At 38.5% G+C, this 22,628-nt stretch overlaps 1 protein-coding gene across 10 annotated transcripts in view; it reads left to right on the top strand.

Moving 5' to 3' along the window:
• The window catches only part of LOC145286010 (DENN domain-containing protein 1A-like), a 798,566-nt gene that overhangs the window by 417,828 nt on the left and 358,110 nt on the right, over window positions 1–22,628 (top strand). For 8 of the 10 annotated variants that reach the window (XM_080134611.1, XM_080134619.1, XM_080134620.1 and 5 more), the window contains one exon: window positions 14,030–14,080. The exons of the other annotated variants lie outside the window; for them this stretch is intronic. In XM_080134611.1, coding sequence (XP_079990737.1) covers window positions 14,030–14,080 — 51 coding nt within the window. The remainder of the gene's footprint in view (window positions 1–14,029; window positions 14,081–22,628) is intronic. 10 annotated transcript variants of the gene reach the window in all.

A 22,628-nucleotide genomic window follows, 5' to 3' on the forward strand; every position in this document is an offset into this window, starting at 1 on the left:
ATGGCTCCAGTCTCCAGCCGTAAGAAGTCCACCACCACTACCGTGGCTCCGGTCTCCAGCCATAGAAGTCCACCTCATCACCACGACTCCGGTCTCCATGTCGTCCGTATCTTGTATACACTGACGCCTCCTTCTCAGTGTCTGTCCGATCCGAGCGCCCGTCCGTACCTGATGAACACTGAACCCTCAGTGTTGCCAATTCGTCCGTCCATTCCTCTCATAACCTGACGCCTACACATCAGTACAGTCCCAGTCGGACCCAAGTCGACCGATCACCCGCACCAGTTACCACGCCGACTTCTCCGACGTCATCCCAGCATTCCAGCTCACAGCGAACCGACAAGCATCCCCCTGACAGAATACACCGGCGACGGACCCCTGACCAACGTCGCCCAGCGGAAAATTCACATTTACCACCCTTTTGTTTGCCTAAATAAAAGGCGAAACTTCGTTTTAACCTGAACTACCCGCGTTTCATTCTTCTTTGTTCTGCTGTTGTCTTCCTTGCCCTTGTGTCTGACGTTTATTTAGTTGTACGGTCAGTTGGCTAACCACCTTCAGGCCCTCACTGCAACAATATGTTACCGTGACATATATTCGGCGGGTTTTTAATAGTATTTTTTCTATTTTTTTACTTATAACACCTTTTCCCAAACTTACCATGTTAAAGAGGGGGTGAGGCGTCATCTTGAATTTTACAATACATCGGTAAACACTGTATGTTTTTCGAGCTGAATAAACATGTTACATTGAATAAAAACACGAAAAATAGGTAATCTCCAAAAATACCGTTAGGGCTTACAACATGGCCGCCAGAATAGTCACGTGCGGCGGATCACGTGACTCTTCTGGCGGCCATGTTGTAAGCCCTAACGGTATTTTTGGAGATTACCGAAAAATATATCCAGTTTGGTAGAAAAGTAACTTATCTTGCCTTTGATAACATTTATTTTTTTATATATTTGTTTTTTGACAACTTTTTCGAATCTATGTGTACAGTAATACAAACCCAACCCGCCGAATATATGTCAAGCTATGTCACGGTAACATATATTGAGCGAGTTTTTAACAGTATTTTATCCAGTTTTTTATTTATAACACCTTTTCCCAAACTTACCGTGTTAAAGAGGGAGTCAGACGCCATCTTGAATTTTCCAATACATCGGTAAACACTGTATGGTTTTCGAGCTGAATAAACATGTTACATTGAATAATGTCACAACCCGGTTAATGGATGGTCGAATTGATTGGCAGTCAGATCGCGACATAAGAATTTATTTTATTTTATATCCAACATCTCATAATTATCTTCGGTTAATCGTCAGATGTCGGATTAACCAGCGAAACATATCAATAAGGAGAACGGAACAACAGAGCAAAAATGACGAAACGAACACTCAATAAAAGTTTAGAATTCAAGAAAGATTTTTATATACAAAGGAAGAAGAAAAAGTTCCGATAAAAAGAATGAGTGAGACACTAGACGTATTTCTGGGGATGTTTGTCAGATGTATGCGACATGCAAAATACAGTACAATATGTATAAAAGTTTGTGGAAAGGAAAAGATATTGGCATGAGATAGGCCAAACTTATGTTTTTATCCGGTAGGGTAAACACGGATTAAAAGTTCGCAAACACAATATCCGAGATGGCGAGTTTCCCGCCACGAATGCTCACTGTCTGGTTGCCATGACGACGTATTTCCGCTCGCGGCGATATTCACACCCAACCTCTGTCCCATTTCCCTCAGCCAAGTGTCTGCCACGCCACATCATTCACAGAGAGAGGGGATTAGATTTTTAAGAAAGAGAGAGATAGAGAGAGTAAGTAGAGAGATTGACTGTTCGCTTTGCTCTGACGTCACAACTTCACTTTTTTAAAATGTAATTTATAAGTAATTAAAGAACGCATTCTAATTTTTAAAATCTATAATACAACGAAATATTCAATTGCTTATAATACTTAAACAAACAACTTGTGTTTTTTTTATTATTAATATTAGATGAGTTTCAGTATAAATCATCCTGTTCTTTATTTCAATCCAATTTTGAAGTTTTGTAACGCTGTCTGTAAAAATTACTGTTGATTATTGGCAGTCTAAGAGTTCCACATATCTTGCTTGTTGGGACTTCGGCGATGACGTCATGTTTTCAGCTGGCCGGCCATCTTTATAACGAAGGCCACGTCACCATCCCCCCACCAAAAGGGGAAGCCTGGCATTTTCTCACCCGAAAGGGGGGAGCTTGGCAGTTTCTCCCCCCAAAGGAGGGAGCCGGTGTCCCCCCAAGGGTGGGGGGGGGGCGAAGAGGCCAGGAGGAGGTGACTTTTTTCTTTGGGGGGGGGGGAGAAGCCTCCAGGCACCCTCCTCCCTGAAGGTGGGGTTGGGGATTATCTCTCCCTGAAGGGGGGAGGCCGGCACCAAGCATGTAAATCCAGAGGGGTGACTTTTTTTGTTACCTCTCGGAGTGGGAAGGGGGCCGATCACCCAGGCAACGCCGGGTAACCCCTGCTAGTATATATATAAGAAAGAAAGGAAAAAGAATTATTCACATAAGTTGGTCAAGAAAATTCTTTTCACTTTTGTTTGGTCTTCTTCATTTCTTAACTTGGTAGATTATCATATTCTTTTGAGATATTCAGTTTGAATTACGAGTATCTTTAAAATTGCCATTCATCGATGCATGTGGTGATTTAAATTCTCACAACCTATGAACTTACCATTTTCCACATGACATACTGTACACCAGAACTTTGACTTTCATTTCTTATTTTCTCTCCTTTGTTACTTAGTTGATTTTTTCATAAAATAATGAAAACAACAAAAATAATATATAAAATATTTGAAAAATCTTTTTGGGGTTCAAAATTTAATTATGGCTAAATACAGACCAATTAACATGATTAAAAAAAAAATAAAAATGGAAATAAAGGCTAGCTAACCAGCTTTTGTTCCTCGCTCAATAGAGCTAAATCGAGGAAAATTATGATTTAAAAAAAAAAAATTGTCATAAATATGATGGAGCAGAGAAAGAAAAAATTAAATAAAAAAATAAGCAGGGAAAAAATTATATAGAAATCAAATTAAGTGCTAAGAGACTTTCTTTTTGATTGCAAAGAGAAGGTCTCAAGGACATTATAAAAATGGTGAGTGCGACTTACTCATGTCAACACTGAAATTCATGGCACATGTGTGGTTGTTTATAAGGTGTTTGCAAATCGAGGAAGCATATGTATTACTCAGACCATTTGAAGGTGAAAAATTTGCATAACGAATCTTTAAAGGTATGTGTTATTATAAACAAAAATCGAATCTACATCGCAAAGATTGGATGCCAGTGTCTCCACAGTATGCAATATTTTATGCAGATACTTTGTGAGTTATGGTGTGATGGAGGAGATTGCTTGCAATGGTGGATTCAGTACAACTCCAGTGAGTGAAGGATATTTCTAAAGTATCGTCAAAGTAATCGCAGAGCTGAAACAGCTGTCAAGCACATGAAGCGGATACTTACAACAAACATTAGCCCCAGTGGATCACTGGATACAGACAAAGTAGCTACATTGCAATACACCACCACCCGACATAGGTACGTCACCAGCAGAACTCTTATTCACTCTTCCTTTGAATGACCACTTACCAAACCCTACAAAATTCCACCACAAATGGTTGGAACATGCCGACATGCATGAGAGGGCAATTAACCAGCGATTCGTAAATAACACCAAACACACTGAGAACAGGCAACAGCTTGATCCATTAAGTGTTCATTTCTTTTCCTGTTTGGCAAAGAAGAATGCTGTGTTTTGTTTTTTTTATTTTATTTTAAACCCAGTTCGTTTGTCTCGAGCAAATGATTTCAACATATATTTAAAGATAAGGAATAAATTGTAAGTCCTGAAAATTCTTGTAAATCTTGGTAACATCCTGAAAATTAATGAAATAAGAGCAAGATTCAGGTAAAAAAATTCCCAAACAATGTGGACATTTATATTGAGATAGAAAATTGGAGTAGAAGACAAATGGTACAATATAACTCAGAGCAGTTTTCCAATATGAGGCTAAAAAAAGTAGTTCCAAAAGCTGTCAAGTTTACATTCTTGTTAGGGTGGATACAGATGTCGATATATAAGAAATTGGAGTAGAAGAAAAATTATATTCTCAGAAAGCGTCAGAAAGCTGAGAGAATCTTGTACGATAAAGTCAGATAAAAAAAACTCAAGAAAATTCTGCAGGTACCAAAAGGAAGCCCATAATCAAGCAAAAATTAAGCACATCAAAATACAAATATCCAGATATTGGGTGTAGGCATAGTAAAAACTGGATAATCATTTTCAAAAATTGAAAATAGGTTCAATAATACGATATAGATATAAAATAATTTAATCTTCACATACAAAGATTGATTAAAATAGGTATGTGCAAAATGAATGATTGATATCTAAAATGCATAAACATTTTGACTCCTCCTTTCATTTAAAAATTCACCAAAATTCAGGAAATCAACCAATTTTAATGAAATTTTCACTATTTATTAACAATCACAGAATATAATGAACCAATTATTTTAGTGAAAATGTATTTGTCTCAGAATACTCTTGATAATTACAGATAATATCATTATTTTAATTCATCTATCATCGGTAAAGCCATTTTTCCCATGTTGTTTAGCAACAGTGATAGAACAACAGGCCATGAAAATTCTACTGATGGCTTTTTTTTCCTTTTTTTTTTTTGCATAACGTGGTCTGTAGGTTCAAACTCTGCACATAAATTTCTTCATTTTGTTTTCATTAACTGCAAAGACTTTTATAAGACTTGCAAATTCACATGTTTTTAGCAGTGCAAAAGTAAATTATGTTTTTGAACATCCACTGAACAATCAACTGGTCCCGAAGAAACAGCAAAACAGTCTACATGCATATTTAGTGAAAATGTGATTCAGAGGTTTCTTATATGTCAGTTTAACAAAACGTAGGCCCCAACAACCAAGCACAAGTAGTATGCCCGGCAACATAAAATAAGGAATTTTTCGACCCAGTTGACTAATTGTATAACTATACAGCAACAACCACATAAATTTTTACAATGAATAGATAGTCGACGTTGATCTTGTAGTTTATTTCACATACGGTTAAAGAAATCATGCTCCCCAAAACCTCGCCAAAGTAGTTGGTTTTGAATTGGGAGAATAGCTACTAAGGGGATCAATCAAAGAAATTGGATTGTTGTTTCATGTTGCATTCATTGTATGCAGGGCTACGTTGATCATTAAGGTGTTAAATATAACTGAAATTTACTAAAATAATTTTAGGATTACAAAAAAAAAAAGAAAAAGAAAATATTGGAATTATCAAAGATAAAGATTAAAATAAGCATAAAAAAGGCATCAAAGCAACCCCGAGCAAGGCCGGGTAATACTGCTAGTGTATATATTTATATATATATATATATATATATATATATAAAAGTGAACGTGTCTGTGTGTCTGTCTGTACATTTCCCTACGCAATAACTCTGTCAATTTTTAGTCTACAGACTCGAAATTTGATATACAGGTTACTGAGATTTGGGAAAATCTATGAGATTGGTTTTCCGCCAAAAACTTGGCTGTTAAGGGGTCGAAATTCAACGATTTGATCTTTGAGAACTCTACCAAACTCCTCCAACAATTTGGTGTCTAAACACTTGAAATTTTAGATATAGGTTCCTTGGACATGAATCTAACTTAATAACTCGACTTGAGCCCAAAACAATAAATTTTAAGCGGTCATAATAGGGGTCAAATTAAAAAAATTAACCGTTTTTTTTCTCCCCTTTTTTTTTTGCTCAGCATACACCTCCAAACACCCGAGCAACACCGGGCACCCATGCTAGTATATATATAATATGATATTTCTCCAAAACCTCTGTCCTTGATGGAGAGGAGATTAAAACTCGTTGCTATGGTTTCAAATGATCTGAAATAACAGCAAGGGGAGACTTGTTTCCAAATATTTCTCATATGTTATAATCTCCCCTCTTTGGTTTTCTTACATAAAGTAAATTTCAGTGTATAAGGATTATTTAATACTGGAGATATTCATAATCGTACTCTATTTTCAAAAGATGGGAGATATAACATATGAGAAATATTTGGAATCAGATCTCCCCTTGCTGTTATTTCAGACCATTTGAAACCATGGCGGCAAGTTTTAGTCTCCCTTTCATCAAGGCCAAAGGTTTGGGGGAAATATATATATATATATATATATATATATATATATATATATATAAAGTTTACTTGCCTCCCCACGAGGGCAGAGTTAGACATAAGGACGGTTTTTAATGGGGGGGGGGGAACCAGCTCCCCAAAAAGGGGTATTCTTGTTAGTAACAAAAATATAAAAATATATCCGTTATGAACGATTTCTACTCCATTAACCAAAACCAAAAAAGTGTAGTGCAGCATCAGAATTTTGAGTTATATATTTTGTTGTTATATATTTTGTTGTTATATATTTTGTTGTTATATATTTTGTTGTTATATATTTTGTTGTTATATATTTTGTTGTTACTCTGAAAAGTTTACAACAAAACAGTAATAAACTAAAAATTAGGCACACAGCCACTCAAAAATTTGGGAGGAGGTGTCTATGGTCATCCTCGTTACTGTACCTTTGCTAGTCTATGCTTGATCCTAGCTAAAATTCTCATTCACCCAAAATACCTTAAGCACACCGGGGGTCATCCTACCTAAGATTCCCAAACATATTGTGCGTGTGATTTTCTTTTTTTTTTAATAAACAAAGTAAATTGGTAAACATAAAATGTTATCAAAAGTTGTTTAATTTTATTTCATTGGCTTGGGATGGGGGGAAAAATGTCCCAAAAATATAAAAAAATGTTAGTGAGACCCTCCCACCCCTCTCTAGGTGGTAGAATGCTCACTTTTTTCTGGCTTAGTGTTGGCCGAAAACAAGCAAGTCATTGTCTATATGGGGCTGAAATTTTAGGCAGGATCAAAGAAATTGGGGTTAGAGGGGGGTATGTAAAGTTTCTCCAAGATTGCTTATTGGGGTAACCAGAGACAAAAAAGAAAGGATCAGGGTGTGGGAGATTTCCTATTAGGGATAGCCTCACTAGTTTGGCACTTTTCAATATGGCATTAAGGGGCAATGCGTTTCGGGCCAATCGCCAAGTCAAGAGAACTGAGAGTTATTTAGATGACTCGAACCTGGCGCCCAGCTCCACCGAGAGCAAATCTCCTCCTTTGACAACCCCAAACACTCAATGAGCAGGTTGTCGGTGCCCCCCCCCTCACTAGATCCTTATATAGTTCCTTTCTAGTCAACCGTGAAAGGTCGCTGGACCTTGAGAGGTTACTTGGCACAGCCCTACACTCTCTCAAGAACAGTGTTGCTCAACGGTTTTCGACGAGCCTCGACCTTGTGGTAAAGAATGAGGTCAGGAAAAGTAGCCTTGACCATAGGATGCGACGGAGACTCATCTGTCAAGGTTTGGCTTAGGAAGGTCAGCTTCTTAGCATCATGATGACACCTGAAGTCGGGCATTCCCAAACTTCCCTCACACGGACGTTGAACACAGACCTGTCTGCAAACCTAATGTTTCTCTTTGTTCCAAAGAAGCAAGGACAACTTGCTCTGTAGGGATTTTACATCTCAGGCAGGAGAAGTACAGTCAGTCAGTAAAGGATGAATGGAAAGACGTAGATAGCACATGCCTCCACCCTGCCATTCAAGGTTAATTTCCTTCGAACCCACGAGTCGACCATGTCTTTGACCTTTGATTTTTACCTCCAACTAATTCTTTTCTAGTTATAGGTCTGGTCTGAACCACACGTTGAGGATCCAAAACGAACCATCAGTCCAACTGAAGGGAGTCTGTGCCCCTCCAGGCTCCCAATCACAGATTGGTTGACTTGCTTTGGTTGATTTTGATCCCCCGTGGTCTTTTTGTACCGTGTGAGCACCTCTGTCACTACTTCGATGTCTTGGAAGCTCGACATACAGTGGTGTCATCGGCGAATGCGGAAACTCTGGTTCTCAATCTGCCAGATAAAGCAATCCCACATAGGACCAGACTTGCCTCCTTCTGCCTCGGCTTGCAAAGTAGCAGTTATAATGTAAGAACATAAAGCAGGGGTAACAGTGAACAACCCTGATTTACTGACCGGGAGATAGCAAAACACTTTGAATACTTTCCATTTACCTGTACCACAGCCATCGGCGCATGGTACAGTATGGAGATCCCTTGGCGGAATCCTGGTTGGAATCCAGCAGCCTTCAGAACAGATGCCAGAAGCTCTATCTAAAGCTTTGGACTAATCCAAATTGATCAGCGCAGCTTCTGTGTCATCTTCTATCCCTACCTCTAAGATTGTACGAATCAGGTGCAACTTGTTTTGAATCAATCTCTTCTTCACAACATAGTTCTGCTTTGATTCGATAAATTCGCTGATAACGACCTGCAGCCGATTTGGTAGGATCTTGGCCAAAATCTTTAACCCTGTGTTTAGCAGAGTTATGGGCCTGTCATCATCTAGTTCTTCCCTGCCATGCCTATCCGTTTTCCTCAGTGATATGATCACTTCCTTGGTGACTTGACCCAGGATGGAACCTCGTCAAACCAGTAGTTGAACACATCAGTCAGAATCAGTATCAACATGAGCAACATCCTCAAATACAATTTGTAAGGCAAACCATCAAGTCCTGGTGATCTGTTGCAGCCGACCTGCTTCAGCACAGTCAGGACCTCATGCTCAGTTACCCTACCCTTGCAACTAACCATTCTAGCTGCCTCGAGGCAGGGAGTGTTGACCAAAGAGTCACCAAATTCGTGGACAGGGAGATCAGGCTGTTGCGTGAAATGCTCTTGAAATCTCTCGCAGATCTCAGGGTGCTTCTGTCCGGGTGCTTGACACTAGCTATACACTTGTCTGAGCCACGCATGGAGATCTCCCTACGTGTGTCTGCATTGGAGTTCATAGCTTCATTAGTTACTTTCGTAAGTCTAGCACTAACTACTTGCCCTCTCGTCAAAGGTCCTGCCTAGCTAGTTCCTGATCTACAGTATCCCTCAAACCCATGGCCCAAGCTAATTTTTCCTCTAGCTGCTTCTTCATTCTGGCTTTATCTGCTGCCAGGCATTGAGAGTATGTGGCAGAAAAGTTCCTAATCTTAATTTTTAGGCTAATCAACCATCTACTCACTGTGACCACCCTCACCAAAGCCTCCTGGGTGAGCCTAGCTAGTTTTACTCGGAAGTCTTGTATCTCCAGTAGGGAGGTATTCAACTTCCAGTACCCTCCTAGTTTGGGTTATTACCCAGATTCAGATGGCCCATAACTAGTTTATAGTCCGACTGTCCTAGCTAATGGAACGTGGGACAATTAGGAGCTCTGTCACCTCTTTTTACTAACATCCTATCCAGATAATTGTTTGGGTAGGAGTCTACATTATAGGTCCACATCTCCCTCTCAAGGTGCTCGACACAGAACCTGTCAATCAGGTCAGCCAGGATGATTTCACACCTCTCCAACACTCTAGCTTCGCCTCCTACCTTATCTATACTGGAGGCAAAGATTGTATTCCAATCTCCCATTAAAACTACATGCTTCGGGCCCGGCGATAAAAGCATTGAGATCGTGGAAGAAGGAAACCCTTTCTCGAGTAGTGCTAAGTGCATGAACCACAACAACCCGAAACATGTACTTTTTGATAGTGTTTCTCCCGTGGGTTCCTGTATGCTGAAAAGATATTGTAATCTCTCGACAGCAGCTAAGAATCCACAGACAAAATGAAGTGCATCTCCTGTAGTTTGGCCACATCCATTCCCAGCCAGGGACAGAAGGGCTCTCTGGACGTGAGTCGCCCAGGCTGAGGACCTCAAGCGCCTCGATTCAAACTTGCCAAGTTAAGCACCATGGTTGGTTACTCACCTATTTAGTGTCGCCCGCGGTTCTAAAGTCCTCCAGTGAGAAGACGCCGACACAGTGTGCCATGCTCAGGGTGGTCAGTTCTTTGGTAATTTGACTGCATCACATAAAGTCGCCAACGTCCAAGGGGTATGTTAGTTTTAAAGCCTGGTATAGTGATTGGTGTACCAGGATTGGAACCCTTCCCTTGCATTGGGTCGAAAGTTCTTCTGGGAAGAGTCACAGTCTTTTGCTAATTCAGTTCCTGGGATTGCTTCCCTGGCAGCTTCCACCATCTGCCAAATCTGGGTTTTGCGGCCGGCTGACAACACAAGCTGTTACGAGGGTGGCATCTGGGAAGCTGTTGGGGGATTCAGTGTCTTTTTCCCCTATATGCTGGCAATCCAGTAACGGCTTTAGATTTCTCCTCTGCCGGAGTGGAAGGTCCATGCCAACAAACAGGGGATCAATCTTACATATGTCCTCCCCTGATTCAAAGGGTGGGGGGCTTTAGGGCCCCTTTTCTTTAGCAAAGAGGGAGATGCCGATTGGCTTCTTTTCCTCTCTAGTTCTTCACGATCGGGGTGAAGTGGTCGGTGTTTGATTTAGGTGCAGTGTAGGTGTGGGTTTGGTGACCAGTGCTAATGGTGGGACCAGAGCTCGTAGTGTGCATGCATGTTTCGTTGTTCTAGGAGTGGGCGTTGGTGGTGTGTGTGTGATGCTGGTATTGAGTGTTTGGGAGGGTTTATATACACAAGGGGCAGTGACCACTTCCTCGCCCTCATTCTTTACTCATTTTTTGTCCTTTTTTGTAGGACCAGGGAGGGGTGATGTATTGGTAGTCTCCCTCTTGCTCCTTACTCTCTCTTCATCGGAAGAGCTCTGTTTTCCTCTTCGACCCTGTTTGGTGAGGACTAAGAGGTCCTGATTATGCTTTTGTTGTTGCTGCTGTTGATGATGACTCTGTGTTAGTGGCTGCTTCTGCCCTCTCTTTTGTTTTTGCGACAGTGGCTGCTGTTGTTGTTGGGGCCGCGGCAGAGGTGGTTGAAGTTTTCCTCCTGTGACCCGCTATCATGCTCCAACCCTCCTTTGTTATCTCTGGAGGTTTAGACAATCTTGGGGCGGGTAGCAGGGCCAACCTTAGTGGGACTTCTTCTGCTCCTTCCTGAGCTGGCTCCAGGGAAGCTTTTGCTGTTAACTGGGCAGAGGCAATTTTCTTGGGGCACTCTCTAACCAGGTGTCTCTGTTTCTGGCAAAACTAGCAGTGTGAACGGCGGCCCTCTATGACCACCATCATCATGTTCCAGTTATGGTACACTATCATCACTGGAATTTCCAGAAAGTCCTTTTTTAATTTCAATGACACCACATAGTCTGAATTGTGAATTCCGTTTTGGGACCACACCAGATCCACTTGTTCCACTCCCTGAACTGGCTGAAGGAGAAGCCCAAGTATTTGGTGTCAAAATCGGGGAGTGTATTGAAGATGCTTGTTGCTGTTCCTTGGTACTCAGAGAGGAGCTTTATTTTGCTACTTATGTTCTTTCTGGGCCAACTCTTGGCCAACTTCTTTGCTGGGGAGGAGTATGTCCCACATGGCAAAGCTCCTTCAACAGTAGAAGGTTTCCGAGATGTTGAGTTGCCTTAGGAGTTCTGCCATATCCTCTTTTTCCAGTCCGAAGCAATTTGTTCTAATATCCTGGGTGGCTAGGGACGGCACCCTGTCTGCTATTGCCTCCTAGGTTCCTGGTACCCTCTGGAGTACATTTCCCTCTATATATTTCTTGTATTCAGTAAGATAGAGGGTCTTGTAATCTTGAGGGGTTAACTTGGGGTACGAGGTCTTGCCCCATGCAGACATGGCTGAAGGTATGTCCACTGGTTCCTTGGCAGGGTTTGGCCTCAGTGTGGTTTCTTTTTTGAAGGGGTTGCTCTTTTGTGGAACTCCTCCCTGGACAGTGTCTTTTGGGACTGATGCCCCTTCTTGGAGACTTCCGTGCAGTACGCCCTGTCTTTTCCAGGTTTGGCTCCCTCTTTGATGGAACTGCCCATTTGGGGAGTGTTTGCTCTGGAAATGTCTTTTGGGGCTGCTGCCTTTTGGTTTGGCAAATCCATTTTGTGGGCCACCTTGTTTTTTGAGAAAGCTCCCTCTTTAGGGGAGCTGCCCTCGTGGGGATTATGTCCCCGGACAAAATCTTTTGGGGCTGCTGCCTCTGCCATCAAGTTGTCCAGGTGGTATGTCTCTTGATTTTTTGGTGTTGCTCTTCCATTTGGGGAAGCCGTCTCTTCCGTGCTGTGGGGTGTCGCTTGCATCTCTCTTCTGGTGTCTGCATTCTCCATGGTTAGTCAAAGGAGGAGGGGGGGGGGAGAAGTAAAGTTCAAAATTGCGGTTTTGACCAATGTGGAGATAGCGCCCAAAGTAGGAAGGTCGTAATTATCAGCTCGGATCCCCTCCCCCTTGTGTGTGGGGGGTGGGGGCAGAGAAAGAGACACCAAGTGGGTGGTGCGGACAGAACGCTACCACCCCTCCAAAAAAAAACAAAAGAACTACAGTTTGCCAGTGTGTTCCAGGCACGAGAATGTGTCGCGAGAACAGCACTGCGTCGCGCAAAGGAAAAAATGTAGTAATAGCAGATAATACTCTTTGAGGTATTAAATCTTATATTCAGGCCAAAGATACAATGTAAAACAAATTTAGGCACAAGGCCAACTCAAAAGGGGGGGGGTCGTTGGTCATCCTTGTTACTTTAGAATAAAACAATAAATTCTCTTAGCTAGTATCTTCTTTCACCATAATACTGCATTCACGCATTTGTACTAGGGGACCTCCTACTTAGAATCCAATCATTTAAAACATTTTTTATTGACATGTAAATACAAAAAAGATAATAAGAATGATACAATAATTCATTTATGTTGAGGACAGGGGCAGAAAAAATAAAGTGGTTAGTAAAACCCTCCCAACCTCATTTAATTGATAGACCACTTGTTTCACTTGGGTTTGTAAAGGAACCTGAGGTCCTGTGAGGTGATCTTGGCCTGAAGGCCAAGAAAGAAAAAAGACAAGCCTTTTTTAAAGAGAGAGAGTATAAATATATGTGTGTGTTTGTGTAGGGTTTGTGGGAGAAAACCCCAGCAAAGTGTTCGATTATAAAGAAAATTTAATATATAAAAGGCAAAATGTGTTTGTATGTCTCACAAAAATTTCTGATAGACACGTGACAAAATCAGTATTGTTTTAAAGTTGGTCCTTCGGACGACAAATATCGAAAAATTGGGCAAAAACATTATTTCCTTCACCCTCAACTGGGTTGTCTTTTATAAGCAGGGGTCAGTTTTTTCGTCAACATTTTCACAAGTTTTCATCTCCTTTCGATTGATTACCCTTAATTTGAATGCTCGCAACTTCCAGTTTTGCAATGGATGCATCAGCTAAGACGTTAGTTTTTTGGGTTTTTTTTTACCTTTTTCTCATTCGCGTTACGGGTTCGAGCCTGCCTACAACCACTTTTTTTTAACACCTCTCTCCATCATTCTGCTTACTGTTGTTTCGGGGTTCCTAACTACACCACCTATCCACACCTGGGCAACACTGGGTACCCCTGCTAGTTCTAAATAAGAGTACAATATTTATTTATGTGTGTTACAAAACATCAGAAAAACATTAGTACCATTATTTTCCAACCCAACACAAAGGGGCTGTTATATATTATTTAGGCTAACACCCTTTGAGATTAAATTCTGACTTTTTTCTATCATTCAAATCTATATTTTATATTCGCTGTGTGCTTAATAGACCCAGGTTCAACCATCCATAACTATAAAAGTCTGATTTTTTTTATAAATAAATCATTGTAGGATACTTATATGTAAAGCTAAAGCCAGAAATAGTCATTTATACAAGTTATTTTTATAACAAGATAAATGTAAAATGCAAATTTTAAGTGTGTGAACACCTATTCAAAGTTGTTCAAATTGGTAGTTATATATTCTGTACATATTTAAATTTTTATTAAATTCACTTTGAATAACATTTTCATTTTTTTTTAAATATTTTATAATTGGATTTTAAGTTACAATTTTTTTTTTTTTTTTTTTTTTGTCTTTTTACCAGGCAACATTTATTCATTCCCATCCTTCCAAATAGTTATACTGATCTTCTGAGGTAAGTTGTCAAGCATTTTTAAAGTTTTATTTATATATTATGGGAAAACAATAGTAAGTTCCTAACTTACTAATTTGAAAAAAAAAAAAAAATTATTTCAGAGAATTTACAATGATCAAAAAATAAATTAGACACAAGGACATTAAAAAATGTGTGTCTATGGTCATCCTTGTGACTTTACCTAAGATTTATCTCATGCTTCTAGCTAGAATTCTCAATCACCATATTACATTTACTGTATATTTTGACATATAAGGCTACTGTCAGATAAGACGAGGTACAAAATTGGAGCAAATTTTATAAATTTTTCATATATTGGTTGTATAAGACGACTGCTAAATCACGAAACCATGATTGTTTAGCCTGGGCTTAGAGATTGCAACACCTGGTATCTTATGGAATATTGTTTTTTAAGATGATTTTTTTTAACTTTAAGGGTCGTCTTATATGCCAAAATATATTGTATGTACATAAATAGTATTTTATGAAACAATTTCATTTTAGCATGGAGCTGGGAAAAAACAAAAGTAAAAACAGGTAATAGTAAAACTCTCCCAACCCTTTTTAAATAATAAACCATTCACTTTCTGGTTTGTATGGAACCAGAAACAAGCAGGGTGGGTGAGCTTTAGATGGAAACAGAAAAATGGGGTGAAGAAGTTGGAGAGTAAGTGATTTACTTCCATGATAAATGCAATTGGGGGATGGGGGACAGCATTAAAACAAAATTAGCCAATGGGTGTTTTGGCAGTGAAGGGGGGGGGGAAGCATTCACTCAATTAGCTAAGGGACTAAAAGTTTACCTTATGGGTTGGGGGTCTGACTGGACCAGGAACCGTGTGTGTCATGCTCAAGCAAGGAACACATACTCATACTTGACTCCTTTGCACACAAGCTTGCTACTTTTATCTACCTTCTTTCAAAAACTGCAGAATGTAATCTCTTATCACGTCTGATTGGTGCTTGAAGAATGCAATCAGATCATGAAACAAAACATTCAACCTCTCAGTTCTCATTTAGATGCGACGTCCACAACACCATTTGTGTTATGGCAAGAATCACATCAAAACACCTTTCCTGTTCCACGGCGGCCTTATATTGTGAATTACATAGGATACGTCTAGTGGGCAAAAATTGATACATGCCATCATCTCCTAGGCATACTCTCAGTATCGCTGGTGTTCGCTACATTCAGCATTTCTTCTGTTGGAGTCTTGCAAAAAGGACATCTAGATGACTCCACTGATCCGGAATTGTGTTGCGTGAGATTGAGGTGTAATGCATTTTGTGCCAGATCAAGGAAAATGGAGTTGTTGAAATGACTCAAACCTAGCATCAAACTCCACTGGGTGCAGATCTATTCTTTCAATAATCCCAATCACTTGACAAGTGAGTCATCAGCAGCCCTCCTCTAATTCCCTATGAGTTTCTTCCTAGAAGTCAGAAAGATCGCTGAATGTTAAGAGCTTCTTAAGTATGGTTCAGTACACTCTGAGGACTGCATGTTGCCCCTTGACTTACAACGACTCTCAACTGAATAATGGAGAATGAAGTCAGCAGTGGGTGGTATCAATGTATTTATCAGTCAGAGGAAGTACAGCTAATCAGTATGAGGATGAGAGGAAAGATATAAGATCTGCTTTACTCTTTAAGGAAAGTTTCATTTGAAGCTAAAAGTTGACTGATGCTTTAATCTTTGACTATACCTTTGACCAATTTTTTCTGAGTTTGAAGTCCAGTCTGACCCATATGCCAAAGATTCAAACCAAGCCATTCTATCAGCTGAAAGGTGCTGGGAGGGTGGTGATACCATTCCAGGCGCTCAACCGCAGATGACCGACTGACTTGCTGCGGTTGATTTTGGCTATTGTAATCATTTCGTAATGAGTGGACACTTCTGTTACTCTCTTGATGTCTCGGAAGCACAACACAAAGATAGTGATGTCATTAGTGAACATAAAGACTTGTCTGCATTCCACCAGGCAGAGCCTGAACTTGATCCCCACCACACCACACCCTGCACCTTAGCTTGCAAAGTAGCAGCTTAAATGCAAGGACATAAAGCATGGGTGACAGCAGACAGCTTTGACGCACCAACTGAGAGATAGTGAAAGACTTCCAGCACTTTCTGTTGACCTGCCAATGGCATGCTATCCATTTGTGGAAATCTTGTTCAAGACTGGCAGTCTGTAAAACAGATGCTAGGAAGTGATGGTTGACCTGGTAGAAAGCTTTGGACTGATCCAAGTTGATCAACACGACTTTCATGCCATCTTCTATCCTTTCCACTAGGATTGTACAAATCAGGCGCAAGTTGTTCTGAATCAATCACTCATTCACAGTGTAGTTCTACTCAGGTTTGAAGTCTCTGATAATGATCTGCAACTGATTCAATAAGATTTATATCTGCGTTTAGCAGAGTTATGAGCCTGTAGTCATCTAGGTCTTCCTTACCATGCCTTTCTCTCTTTCTCAGCAATATGATCACTTCCTTGGTAACTTGACCCAGGATAGAACTCTTGTCAACACATCAGTCAAAATTATATAAGCATATGTGACAGTCTCAAATACAGCTTGTAGGGCAGATCCTTAAGTCTTGTCAATTTATTACAGCCAAACATGCTTCAACACAGTCAAGATCTCCCACTCTGTCACCTTGCCTTTATAACCAGCTGCTCTAGCCGCATTGAGATGGGGAAAGTCGGCCAAATAGTCGTCAAAGCCTTGTACAAGGCGGCTAAACTGTTGCATAAATCACTCCTTGAAATGCTCCCAAAATCCCCCATAGATCTCCTGAATCAATTCCAAGGTACGCCAATCTGGGTGCTTGACACTTGCTAAACACATATCCAAATTATGCCTTGAAACCTACACTCATGTGAGTCATAATTCACTACTTTGTTTGAGACTTTTCTTAGTCTAATACTAACTATTTGATCTTCATAACACTCGCTAGCCTTGTGTCTTGATCTTGTCTAATGGTATCAAAACAACATGCCCTGGACTGTGTTCATCATGACATCAGTTCTGTATCCACTAGGATCTTCTGATCACTTGGTTGTCTCAAAAAAAATAAAAGCACAGTATAACAAAAAAAAACAATCTCCATCAACAGTATACTGATATTTGACGATTGACTGTAAAGGTTTCCAAACATTTATATCTAAACTACCTCTATGCTTTATGTTTAAAAAGAATGCGTCTGATATAGCATCTGACTTAACTGATTGCTAAACTATTTATTTATTTATTAGACAGTTACATACCCTCAAAAAAATCATAACGGAAATCTACCAGCCAGCCTTGGTACACTCCTGAATGTGCTGCTGCCTTGGCACACATATACTATGATAATTGCTTAAACTTAATTGATGTTTTAAAGCTAAAGTCACCTCTAGAATTGCCAGTAATTACTGCAAAAAGATTATAGAAAACACAAGTGTCTTATGCTCAGTCCATTGTGTACTTGTTTACGGTCTATTGCGATTGGGTTCTTGTTTACGGTCTATTACAATTGTGTACTTGTTTACGGTCTATTACAATTGTGTACTTGTTTACGGTCTATTACAATTGTGTACTTGTTTACGGTCTATTACAATTGTGTACTTGTTTACGGTCTATTACAAATGTGTACTTGTTTACGGTCTATTACAATTGTGTACTTGTTTACGGTCTATTACGATTGGGTTCTTGTTTACGGTCTATTACAATTGTGTACTTGTTTACGGTCTATTACGATTGGGTTCTTGTTTGCGGTCTATTACGATTGGGTTCTTGTTTGCGGTCTATTACGATTGGGTTCTTGTTTGCGGTCTATTACGATTGGGTTCTTGTTTGCGGTCTATTACGATTGGGTTCTTGTTTGCGATCTATTATGATTGGGTTCTTGTTTGCGGTCTATTACGATTGGGTTCTTGTTTGCGGTCTATTACGATTGGGTTCTTGTTTGCGGTCTATTACGATTGGGTTCTTGTTTGCGGTCTATTACGATTGGGTTCTTGTTTGCGGTCTATTACGATTGGGTTCTTGTTTGCGGTCTATTACGATTGGGTTCTTTTTACGTCTAACATTTACTTGTATGATAAATATACTCACATATAAACTCAACCAGCTTTATAGAATAAGTTTAGATAACGAAGGGATAAAAAGTTTATAATTAAATTTTATTATGCTATCAGTTCAAAATAGAACACAATATTTAGGGGGTAGGGAAACCTGTTTAGGCCATGGCATTTCGAAGCCAAACGCTTATCAGAAGAAGGGGATAAAGACATTATACAGAGAATGATATTTTAAAAGATAATATTGCCTTTATGTAATGAGGATCAAAGGTAAAACAGGAAAAAGCCATAAAGGGCTATAGTAGCATAGATTGATTATTATTGAAATATCATATACATATATAAATATATATATATACATATATATGCATACATATATACACACACATATACATATATATATATATATATATATAAAATACACAATGGTATTATTTATGCTCATGATCATTTACCAGCCTATCAGCATATTCAAATTTGTCATAGCAGAGTTGCACTTCAAGCTATATAATTTGCTTTTCCTTTGTACCCTCTCCTCTCCCGAAAAACTCATCTGTTATTGCATTTTTCCATTCTCATTAATCTTCTATCACAATATTAGGAGAAAAAAAATCAATCTATAAAAATGTCTTTTTTGTAAACATAAAAAATAGGCTTTATTTATAATTATAGAATTGAAAGTTGCAAATAAGAATTTAATAATTTACTCTCAAAAACAAGATGGCTTCAGTAAGATTCTCTTTCATTGCAGCCCTTTGGTCTGTCTTGATTAGCCTTAGCGCTGAAAACAAACGTTCAACACTCACTTGAAACGTTCAACACTCAACATTGCAGATTCTTTCACTATCGCAGGGTACTGCTTTATAGCTTCATGAACATTTAACTTGGACTTTCTATCTAGTTGTTCTACTTGCTGTAATGCAGCATGAAAGTCTAGCTTGAAACTTGCTAAGGCTTTAATTCACTGAAGATAGCGTTTTAGCTGTTTCCTGTAGCTTACGCCGCTTTGACCTTGTTTTATGATCTTCTGGATCCAAAAGCTTTTCAAAATCCTGTTCATCGCAGGTTCCCTCTGAGTCTGTGGTTGAAATAGTGTTTGGATCTTCAGTAGATGCGTTTGAATTTAAGCCCCAAATCCTCACAGCAAGATCACAAAGTGCCGATTTCGCTTTATCTTTCTGAGTGTCAGATAAGAACACTCTATCCATTGGGTCTACATATACTCCAGGATTTTCACTACATTAAAAACCGACCTTTGCCATCGTAGGAAATATTTTTTTTTCACAGGTGGAAAACTTTCTGTTAATGTTTGCTAAAAAATAAAGGCAATAAACTTTGCTGTAGTGTTAACATATGCTGCATTTTAAAAAAGGTGGTTCACGCTGACAATTGAATGGAATAATAAATGTTGAAAAAATTAATAAATTAAGTAAAATTATGAATGTTGGCTTTGGGTGCGGGGCAAGTAAGTACAACAGTCATTTGTTAAAGTGTAGAATAATTAAGTCGAAAAATTGTAACCAATAACAAAAATAAACAAATAACTGATACCAAATGCAGTAAAATTCAAGTATCTTTTATACGTGCTGAAACTGTGTTTAATTTTTTTTATTTCATTTCTTTTAGTTGTCTTTACAACAATTAGCTGATTACCTGTCGTTTAACCATTGGGGACGTGCAATCGTTTAGGTTTTATTTCAATTGTGTATTCGTTTAGGTTTTATTTCAATTGTGTATTCGTTTAGGTTTTATTTCAATTGTGTATTCGTTTAGGTTTTATTTCAATTGTGTATTCGTTTAGGTTTTATTTCAATTGTGTATTCGTTTAGGTTTTATTTCAATTGTGTATTCGTTTAGGTTTTATTTCAATTGTGTATTCGTTTAGGTTTTATTTCAATTGTGTATTCGTTTAGGTTTTATTTCAATTGTGTATTCGTTTAGGTTTTATTTCAATTGTGTATTCGTTTAGGTTTTATTTCAATTGTGTATTCGTTTAGGTTTTATTTCAATTGTGTATTCGTTTAGGTTTTATTTCAATTGTGTATTCGTTTAGGTTTTATTTCAATTGTGAAGTGAATAGTATCAGTAAGTAAAGATTTGCCTTTTAGAAAGGTTTTATTAACTGTAAAATACACGTACGCTCTTGAAAGGATCGAGCGGGAAAATGAAACAGAGGGCGCTTTTATTATGAATGTCAATCCCAAGGGGGATAACTCTTAACAACAAATTAAATCATAACATTTTCCCCGTCCTAAAGTATTCAAGTAAGGGGTAATTAATTATAGACAAATTTTTTTTTTTTTTTTTTTTTTTTTTTTTACAATCACATAAGAATCATTTTATTTACAAATAACATATGAACCCAAACTGCAGTTTTTTCAGTATTTAGTCACAAAATCCTTATATTTACTAGGGAATTGTCGAACTCGGGACGACCTCCGCACAGATTGGCAGGAATGCTGATTTTCAGTATTATTTTTTAGTGAAATCTGATTTTCTTCAAGATCAGACGATTGATTTTTGTCTTCCTCATGACCAATGTTTTCATTAGTAGAAGGTTCAAATAAAGTCTCTGAAGTAGTAGGATTATTATTAGAGTTTTCTTCATTTGATGAGTTTGGAGCTAAGTCTCGAACGTTGACAGTGGTTTCAGTACCAGAAGGTAGTTGAACATAAGCGTAGTGGGGGTTGACATCTATTAGGGTGGCAGGCGTTACAGGAGGGTCATGTTTACTTGTTTTAGTGTGGTTTCTAATATATATTGGGCCTGGTTTAACCCAAGAAGGAATTGAAATTCCGGAAGCAGATTTACGACTATATTTAAATAGTCTATCATGGGGAGTCATATTAGTGGCAGTACAAAGTAATGATCTAATTGAATGAAGTGCGTCCGGTAGTATGTCTTCCCAATAAGGTAGTTTCATTTGATTAGAATGTAATGTTGTTTGAATGGCCTTCCATAAGGTACCGTTGAGTTTTTCAATCTGTCCATTACCTTCAGGATGATATCTACTTGTTTTAGAAGTAGCAATTCCTTTTTTGTGTAAAAAATCCTTTATTTCTCTTGCTAAGAAATCAGAAGCACGGTCAGTATGTATCATGTCAGGCAAACCAAAAATTGAAAAGAGTTTGTTTAGACAGTGGATAATGGTTTTGCTTGTCATATCTCTGCAAGGAAAAGCGAAAGGAAAACGGGAATACTCATCGATTAGAGTAAGTAGATATTTGTTGCCATGTATAGAAGTAGGTAGAGGGCCTTTAAAATCAAGATTTAATCGTTGAAAAGGTAATATGGCTTGAATGAGAGTCCCTCCATTGGTATTGGCGAATTTGGGTTTCAGTAATTGACAGGATGAGCAAGAGTCAGTAATATTCTTAATTTGATCCAAAGTAAAAGGGAGGTTCCTCGTTCTTATAAAATGGCTTAGTCTTGAAACACCAGGATGACATAATTGTTTATGTAAATCACGAAGATCTTGTAGATTGTAAGTAAGAGCAGAGATGCGAGAGAATGTGTCAGCAGCAATATTTTCAGGTCCAGGTCGATAAACTATAGTGAAATTGTATTGGGATAATTCTATACGCCAACGACATATTTTGTCATTCTTAATTTTTGATTTTCTTTTATTGTCGAATATGAAGCTGATGCTCTTCTGATCTGTGATGACTTTAAAGTGCCTGCCGAGTAGAAAATGTCGCCACTTACGGAGAGCTTCTACAATAGCGGCTGCCTCTTTTTCTACTGCATGGTGCTTAATTTCGTTAGTATTGAGAGTTCTTGGAAAAAAATGCAATAGGACGACCTTCTTGATTTAGTGTTGCAGCAATGCAATAGTTACTAGCGTCCGTTTCTACTTCAAATTCTTTATTTGGATCTACCGTTATTAAAGTGGCGTCTTTTAGATCATTTTTCAATGTTTGAAAAGATTTTAATACAGATGGAGGTAGTGGAAATTCTTTGTTTTGATTTAGTAATAAAATTTTATCAGAAAATTTTTTAATGAATTTGCAGTAATAGGAAAACATTCCAACTATTCTTTTTTGAGATTTAAGATTCAGCGGAGGTGGCATTTCGAGTAATGGTTTTAGTCTTTGATAATCGGGAGCTATTTGATTATTTTCTATGGTGTAGCCGAGTAGAGTAATAGAACTAGAAGAAATTATGCTTTTATTTTCATTTAAAGTGATGTTATATTGTTTAGCAATTTTGTAGAATTTTTGAAGATTGTAATCGTGTTCTTCTTGATTTTTTTCCGCATATAGTTACGTTATCAACATACACAAAGGTATCGGTTAGATTTTCTTTTTCTATAATATAGTCTATGCTCCTCTGGAAAGCACTTACTCCATTGGTAACGCCAAAAGGAAGACGAGTAAATTGAAAAAGTTTGCCACTTACTTCAAACGCAGTGAATTTACGATCAGCATGATTTATAGGTATTTGGTGATAAGCAGATTTTAGGTCGAGAGTAGAGAAGATGTTATAT

The sequence above is a fragment of the Euprymna scolopes genome, chromosome 10, assembly GCF_053919585.1.
Source record: "Euprymna scolopes isolate OS-2025 chromosome 10, ASM5391958v1, whole genome shotgun sequence".
In the NCBI taxonomy this organism is placed as follows: Eukaryota; Metazoa; Mollusca; class Cephalopoda; order Sepiida; family Sepiolidae; genus Euprymna; species Euprymna scolopes.